The sequence below is a fragment of the Camponotus vicinus genome, unplaced genomic scaffold (genome assembly GCF_025532165.1).
Source record: "Camponotus vicinus isolate PSW18456_S1 unplaced genomic scaffold, iyCamVici1.0 SCAF_3, whole genome shotgun sequence".
Lineage (NCBI taxonomy): Eukaryota > Metazoa > Arthropoda > Insecta > Hymenoptera > Formicidae > Camponotus > Camponotus vicinus.
In genome coordinates, this window is record NW_028141967.1 from 11,011,325 (window position 1) to 11,020,217 (window position 8,893).

Below are 8,893 nucleotides of genomic sequence, written 5' to 3' on the forward strand. Positions count from 1 at the left end.
TCACTCGTTGGTCCCTTTTCAATAAGAGAATTCAATCTCTTTTACGCAAGACCAAGTGCGATCATCGAATTAGGAATGAAAGCGTTAAAAAGTAGTAATAATTTTAAATGAAATTTAAATTTATTCATATATTTTTAGAACAAATCTTTTTAAATTTGTATATATGAAAAATTACATTATATATATTAAAAATTAATAAATAAAAGCTGTTACATCCAGGCTGGGAAAAGGATCAAGGGAAGGGCGTACGAACAATTGTATTATCCCGAAATCACACGATAAGTGGTAGGTGATTTGGACCGAACGAATTGTACGATCAGAAAACAGATGAACGGCAGCTAGGGTCGTAAAATCGTTATTACGTTGTTCAGCTCGGATATTCGTTCAATGATCCCTTTTTGGTAAAAGAATCTAATCTCTTTTACAGGGGATGGAACCAAGTATAATCTTTAGATTAGAAGTGAGAGAGAGCGGGGAGAGGTTAATAAATATAAATATTTACCAAGAGACACGGTAGTGTCTCACGCCAAGCTCATACGCAACAATGAGTCTTTTATTTTATTTTTATATAATACATATTTTGTGCAATGCATGCAATGAATTGCGATTATATTTTTTTTGCCTTTTTTTACACATATCTAAGTATCGTTTATATAAAAGTTTGACTCGATTTCACATAACTAAAATCAAAATTTGAGAAAATAACATCATTGCGATGTTATTTATGCCGCACAGAGTGTATGTGAATTGTATATTAAAGTGTACTATCTTCCTAAGAATAGTTTCGAAGAATGGATTCAGGAACATTGAGGTATTGAAATTCGTAATACTATAAATGCGCGATAACATGAATATGAATAATATTTTCTCTTCTATATACACGATATTATACAGGATAATTGATTTTAATCGTAGATAAATATTTCGAAAAAATATGGAAGATATGAAAAAACGTATAAAGTTTTATAACTTCGAGGGGGACACATAAAATGGTTTGATCTTGGATGATCATTTAAAGGACACGTGAAAGTCACCTTCAATTTGTTAGATGGAACCCTTTATTTTTCATTATTACATTACTTTTACCCCTTACTTTCCATATCTTTGTAAATTGTTTTGAGAGTTTTCCAAAACATTATAAGTAAATTATTTTTTATTAAATACTTTTCCAGTTATATAAGACTTGATATGTGAATGAATACTTGATCCAGTAAAGATAGGAGTGTACGTAGGAGGGGGTCAGACGTCTCTATACGCTCATTCGGTCAACGAGCGGCAGAATCCATCCATGACAACGGAATCGACGCATATCCTGTAAAGAAAGCATTCATACATTTTTCAGACCAACAAATAATTGCTAGAAAACAATATTCGTGGATTAAAAAAATATGACATGCAAGTGGCTGGATCGGGAATCGAACCCGAATCTTTCACTTTCCGGGCAAATGCTCTAGACTACTGAGCTCCAGCTCTCACATCTAATGCCACTTTTTAACACAGCGATATGCGACTCCAGAGCGATGTTCATCTCACTCGATGAATGCAATGCCGATTGAAGAACGAAGACACGAAGACCCCTGAAAGGTCGCTCACTGACCAAATAAGAATCGAGGAGGTATTCGCGTGCACTGCATGCTGGTTTTTGCCGATTTGCTATTAACAATTACATATTTTTTCCTAAAAACAACGTTTCCTAAACCTATGTTTTTTTCTTTACCAATTGATTCCTCACATTATTTTGTGTACAAAAGTATTAAGGTAATCAGAAAATGAATATTTTATTAGATATTTTATGGTTTATGTAAAATTAAGAAATTATTTCAAGCCTCATAACTCAAAAAATACTCAATGAAAAAATACTTTATTATAGTGTTTTGGAAAGTTCTCGAAATAAGTTATAAGAATAAGCAATAAAAAATAGGGGGTTCTGTTTAAAAAATTAAAGACAACCTTCATGTGACCTTCAAACAATTATCCAAGGTCAAACCAATGACATCATCTTATGTCTCCCTTCGAATCAAATAACTTTTGTCTGAAACATTTGTTTCTACAATCAAAAATAACATATTCAACGATATGTCATATAGCTGATGTCAAGACGTCTGATTCGAAACACTAGTTACAAATTTTTTTTTGATAAGAACTTCTTGAATTATGAATCTTTAAAGTTTAACTACTGTCAACATTAACATTATCATACAAGAAATACCATGCAGAAGTACTTAATCGTTAAAAATTTATAATTCAAAAGAAAGTTCTTTTTCTTAAAAAAAGTACTGTTACAAGGGTTCACTTACACAAAAAAGGATTTGTAACTAATATTTCGAAAACATTTCGATGTTAACCATATGGATATGGAATCATAAAAAATACAGATTCTTATTTTAAAAAACTAAAGTACTTTCACTCAAGATTAAACAAACAACAGTTTTTTATGACCGACGCAGAACTAAACAAATTTTATCTGAAACATTTTCCACGAACATGTCATTCACAAGATATTCGAAGTGAATAATTAAAATGGCAAGACATCCAGTGTATATACATATGAAATATAAATAATTATATAAAAAATAAATATAATATTCAAGTAAGACGTTCTACTTCACTAAGCTACTTAGATTTATTTTACAAAATTCAACAAATAGCTTTAATTAAAAAAATTTTATTAAAAACAAAGAATTTTACATACCTTTTGAAATAATGATGATTAATGTTTGTAGATCATCTCTGATTAGATAAACTAATACTCTACAGTGAATGAGATGAATATTGAAACTGAATTTAAAGTATAAATTCAAACGTTGTGCACGGTATGAAGGCGGAACGTGAACTCCTTGAACAAGGATTCGGCATATAACAATTCGAGAGAAAGTTTTTATGATAGGCAAACTCGTAGGGATGGTAAACGGTCGCGTCGGAAAATGCCGTGTACTCAACATATGTTAATTGTTCTGAAGGAGTTAAAGGATCGATAAAAAGCTAAGATAACTGAAAGTGCCATGCAAGAGTTGTAAAGGAATTTTTAAGCAGTGAAAACAGATGTCGGATGCATGCATGCGAGTATAAAGAAAATGAAAAGAAAATTGAATTTTATAAAATATATGAAGGAAAAACTTTTGAATTTTGAAAAATATATGAAGGAAATGGACATCATGAATGTAAAATTATATACAATATTTAATTTATACATAAGTTTAATTTATACATGTAAATGTACATGTGCGTATATGTATGTTTGTATAACAAAGATGGAGTGGGAGACATTGATTTCTACATGTTATTAACTAATGTGTTTAATGACAAGAATATGAATGACAAGAATAAAATCGATTTGATCGAAATAAAAGTCAAGCGAAGACTAAATGTTCCATCTGAGCATTCGAGTGGCTCGGATGCGTATGCCGCAGATATGAGATAGTTGAAGCTCACCACGTACACAAGCTGAGAACAGCGTTCGTATATCGGCTGCTTAGATTATTATTTATTTCGCGTTCTTGAATTCGTCCATAGTATCATGTGACACTTTCAGTGTTTCACATACATACCCGAGCTACAATGGTAGCAATATTCCTCGTTGATTAGATGTGTTAGGCCCAAAGACCGAAAACGCTCACTGAGCGAAAAAACCGATCACAACGCGTTCTGACTTCTCAGATTCAGCCACAACGCGAAATTTGTGTCGTGGCACTTTCAAAAACGCTCATAACGCGTTTTAGCATATTCAAAAAGGTCACAAAGCGAAATTCATGTTGAGGTTCTTTCGATAATTGACCAAAACGCGTTCCAGCAATGTGAAAATGCCACAACGCGTTGTGGACGCCTATTGATGCAGCCGTGACGCGATATAAGACAAATGCAATCTATCACGGCCGACGGATTCATGTACATTCTTGTTCGTCACTTCATTTAGCGTATTGCTAGAGTGTGGACGTTGTTGGTTTGCGTGCTAATCATGTCTGATAAAAAGAAGATTTTTTATGATAAATTGAGTGAGTTGAAGAAGACTGATCGAAGTGTTTTTATCGATAACGAGCGGTACGAAATATTACTTCAAGAAGTAAAAGAAGCTCAGTTACTTCGAAAAAATAAGCAATCGCTATCGTCAAAGCAGTATCGTCGTATAAAGCGATAAGACATCTTAAAACTTGGTGATACTGAAAAACTGATTGAAAGTGGTTCTGAAGGCACGGACGATTCTAAAATTCGCTATTTCTGTAAGGCGGATGAGCTATTTGATGTATTGGAGGCAGCACATCTCAACGTGGGACATAAAAGAACAAGAGGTAGGTACATTTTTGAAATTTGCCTAGATTTGATACATACTTACGTTATGTTACGAATTCCAAGATGTTTTTGGCACAATATTGATATCGCGAAGTATATTTAGACATGTTAGGTATGATAGTAGTTAATAAAGTTTTTAGTTTCATAGTCAATAAATAATTAATAATTTGTATTTGTCTAATATTTTTCTACATTATTTTTATTTATGTTTCAATTATGGAAGCTGAACTAAAAAAGAAGTATTATAATGTTACTTGTCAAATAATAAATCTTTTTCTGTCTTTGTGTGAACAGTATCAATTGAAGAAAAAGATACCAAAATATGGATTAGTTGTACAACCTATTTTATCTGACTACATGAACTCTCGATGTCAAGTGGACTTGATTGACATGCAGTCAGAGCCAGATAAAGATTACCGATTCATTATGAATTATCAAAATCATTTAACCAAATTCACAATTCTTCGTCCTCTTAAGACGAAAACTGCCGAGGAAGTGGCCTACCAACTCATGGACATATTTTGTTTATTCGGTGCCCCATGTATACTTCAAAGCGACAATGGTCGTGAATTCGTAAATGAAATAATTAAAAGTTTGGCCGATATGTGGCCTGGAATGAAGCTTGTTAATGGTAAACCGCGACATTCTCAGAGTCAGGGTTCGGTTGAAAGGTCGAACCAAGATATTCATAACATGCTGGTAGCGTGGATGGCTGACAATAATACGGAAAAATGGTCTGAAGGACTCCGATTTATTCAAAGTAGGAAGAATCGAGCTCTCCATTCGGTAATTAAGACAAGTCCTTATGAGACTATGTTTGGATGAGCGCAAAAAATCGGACTTGCGGATTCCTCTCTTTCCAGTGACATTCTTTCCAGTCATATTCTTTTATAGAAACTGAAGAAGAATTGGAACAACTTCTTTCTTCGGTAAAGAACAATAATCAAGATAAGACTGATGAAGAAGAAGTCAATGAACAACCTAGTGAAGACACGTCCGACCTCCTCCCACATACATCCCTATCTTTTTCTGGAGGCTTGCCCCGGCCCTACCTTAGGGTCCATCCGCCACTGCTATTTGGTACAGTGGGGATTTTAGTATATACTAGAGGGATCTTGGGGGATGTGGTCACTCTACGGCGTTGTGCTCGTCGGTGCCGTTTCATACGGAAGGCTAGTCGGAAGCCAGCATACACGCGAATACCTCCACCGGCACTTATTTGGTCAGCAAGCGACCTTTCAGGGATCCTCCATGGCAATCGGCATTGCATCCATCGAGTGAGATTCCAACTTCGCTCTGGAGTCGCATATCACTGTGTTAAAAAGCAGCATTAGGTATGAGGTCTGGATAACTCAGTGGTCTAGAGCAGTTGCCCGGAAAGCGAAAGACTCGGGTTCGATTCCCGATCCAGTCACTTGCGCCGCACATATTTTTCTAGTCTGCGAATATTGTTTTCTAGCAATTATTCGTTAGGCCGAAAAATGTGTGAATGCTCTCTTCACAGGATATGCGTCAATGCCGTTGCCACGGATGGATTCTGTCACTCGTTGATCAAATGGGCGTAAAAACACGTCCGACCTCCTCCCACATACATCCCTATCTTTTTCTGGAATCGATTCTTCCTACTTTGAATAAATCGGAGTCCTTCAGACCATTTTTCCGTATTATTGTCAGCCATCCACGCTACCAACATGTTATGAATATCTTGGTTCGACCTTTCAACCGAACCCTGACTCTGAGAATGTCGCGGTTTACCATTAACAAGCTTCATTCCAGGCCACATATCGGCCAAACTTTTAATTATTTCATTTACGAATTCACGACCATTGTCGCTTTGAAGTATACATGGGGCACCGAATAAACAAAATATGTCCATGAGTTGGTAGGCCACTTCCTCGGCAGTTTTCATCTTAAGAGGACGAAGAATTGTGAATTTGGTTAAATGATTTTGATAATTCATAATGAATCGGTAATCTTTATCTGGCTCTGACTGCATGTCAATCAAGTCCACTTGACATCGAGAGTTCATGTAGTCAGATAAAATAGGTTGTACAACTAATCCATGTTTTGGTATCTTTTTCTTCAATTGATACTGTTCACACAAAGACAGAAAAAGATTTATTATTTGAGTAACATTATAATACTTCTTTTTTAGTTCAGCTTCCATAATTGAAACATAAATAAAAATAATGTAGAAAAATATTAGACAAATACAAATTATTAATTATTTATTGACTATGAAACTAAAAACTTTATTAACTACTATCATACCTAACATATCTAAATATACTTCGCGATATCAATATTGTGCCAAAAACATCTTGGAATTCGTAACATAACGTAAGTATGTATCAAATCTAGTCAAATTTCAAAAATGTACCTACCTCTTGTTCTTTTATGTCCCACGTTGAGATGTGCTGCCTCCAATACATCAAATAGCTCATCCGCCTTACAGAAATAGCGAATTTTAGAATCGTCCGTGCCTTCAGAACCACTTTCAATCAGTTTTTCAGTATCACCAAGTTTTAAGATGTCATCGTTTTATACGACGATACTGCTTTGACGATAGCGATTGCTTATTTTTTCGAAGTAATTGAGCTTCTTTTACTTCTAGAAGTATTATTTCATACCGCTCGTTATCGATAAAAACACTCCGATCAGTGCTTGTCTTCTTCAACTCACTCAATTTATCATAAAAAATCTTTTTTTATCAGACATGATTAGCACGCAAACCAACAACGTCCACACTCTAGCAATACGCTAAATGAAACGACGAACAAGAATGTACATGAATCCGTCGGCCGTTGATAGATTGCATTTGTCTTACATCGCGTCATGGCTGCATCAATAGGCGTCCACAACGCGTTGTGGCATTTTCACATTGCCAGAACGCGTTTTGGTCGATTATCAAAAGAACCTCAACATTTCGCTTTGTGGCCTTTTTGAATATGCCAAAACGCGTTATGAGCATTTTTGAAAGTGCCTCGACACAAATTTCGCGTTGTGGCTGAATCTGAGAAGTCAGAACGCGTTGTGATCGGTTTTTTCGCTCAGTGAGCGTTTTTGGTCTTTGAGCCTAACAGATGTACAGTCGAAAGAGTCATACGCATGAAACGCGCACGTATTTGTTCTTTGAAGCGCGGAGGAAATCGTGTTGCGAAGAGGAAAATGGGGGGCACTTCGATGTTGCGTAAATCGCATGATCAAAAGAAAAAGCAATGTAAGACATGATGGCGGGGCTAGCTTCTTCATTAAATTTCAAGTTTTTATATTATTAATAAAATAAATACCGGTCGAATATAATATAGTGTCCTATAGCTGTCTCACTCATTCTACCACATTTATTTTATTAATAATATAAAGACTTAAAATTTAATGAAAAATATAAATTCTTATAATAATTATAAATATTATAATTACAAATGGTTAGATTCTCATATCTTTGGCGCTATAATGTAAAAGTAAATTCCAATAGTATTGTTAGCGGAGAATATGGGAAAAATAGTTAAAAAATTCTACAATTAATAGATATTATTAATAAACAATATTAATGTTAGTATAATGAATATGTAATTTCATGACACTCTATATAGACTATATACATTTTCGTTTGACATTATTTATCTTTGAAATTAGATGGAATAATAATTGACTTCTTGTTGATATTTTCTACGACTTTGAAAATTATTATATTTTTTACGACTTGAAGGAAGATGTTGTCAGGCGTGTACTTTTCAAGACGAGCTAAATTTTAGTTATAAATCAGAATAGGTTATATCTTCCGGAAGTGGAACCCCCCCTTAGGGGAAGCAGAACCCACTGTATCCACGCATGTATTTTGCAAGACGAAACGAAGTTCACTCTCAACAAGGATCAAGATTAAATATAAAATGAATTTTGTTTATTAATGATTACTTATTGGTCGTAGAATTTTTTAAATATTTTTCCAATATTCTCCGCTAAAAATACTATCAGAATTTACTTTTACATTATAAAGGCGCCAAAGTTATGGGAATCGTGCCTTACAAATATCATAATTATTATAAAAGTTAATTATTATAAGAATTTGTTCTTTATTAAATTTCAAATCTTTATATTATTTAATTACTATATATAATAATTATGTATAATAAATATTATAAAAAATATTCTAATATTATATTTATTTTTTTATAATATTGGATTGATTTGACATTGCGAATAAAATCGTCTAATAGGCATTTCACTCGTTCGAATAATCAAGTAGACAATGCGAGTGAGATAGTTGTGGAAAGCATCCAATGATATTCGATCAGCGTTCGATAAGAGACAATTTGAGTTATTTTTTTAAATATAATCATTCAAAACATATTTTCTCGTTCTAAGTGTTGAAATTATCTTAACAATCTATACAACTGATTATTTATAAGGGAAATATGCAACATATATTTTGAGGACATTCTTAGTAAAAATATTAGGATTTTTCATTTTTATATCTATAAAAAAAGAATCGCGGGCATGTACAGAAAACATGTACATAACAAATTCTATAATAATAAAATTTGTAGAATTAAATTTATTTCTTCAATTATTATCAATTATCCTTAGTGCTAGATAGCAGTGGCAT

The 8,893-nt window shown here is 33.6% G+C and overlaps 1 protein-coding gene across 1 annotated transcript; it reads left to right on the plus strand.

Annotated features, from left to right (window-relative positions):
- Positions 1-4,226: 4,226 nt before the first annotated feature.
- Positions 4,227-5,112, plus strand: LOC145969030 (KRAB domain-containing protein 2-like). Its single transcript, XM_083094894.1, has 2 exons — positions 4,227-4,286; positions 4,582-5,112. The coding sequence occupies exons 1-2, from the start codon at positions 4,227-4,229 to the stop codon at positions 5,110-5,112; spliced, it is 591 nt and encodes a 196-aa protein (XP_082951020.1).
- Positions 5,113-8,893: the final 3,781 nt, after the last annotated feature.

Excerpts from the sequence above, each read along its gene's own strand:
- LOC145969030 (XM_083094894.1), top strand. The coding sequence starts at position 4,227 with ATGAGCTATTTGATGTATTGGAGGCAGCACATCTCAACGTGGGACATA. Across the intron at positions 4,287-4,581 it reads GGGACATAAAAGAACAAGAG|TATCAATTGAAGAAAAAGAT; the intron begins GTAGGTACATTT and ends TTGTGTGAACAG.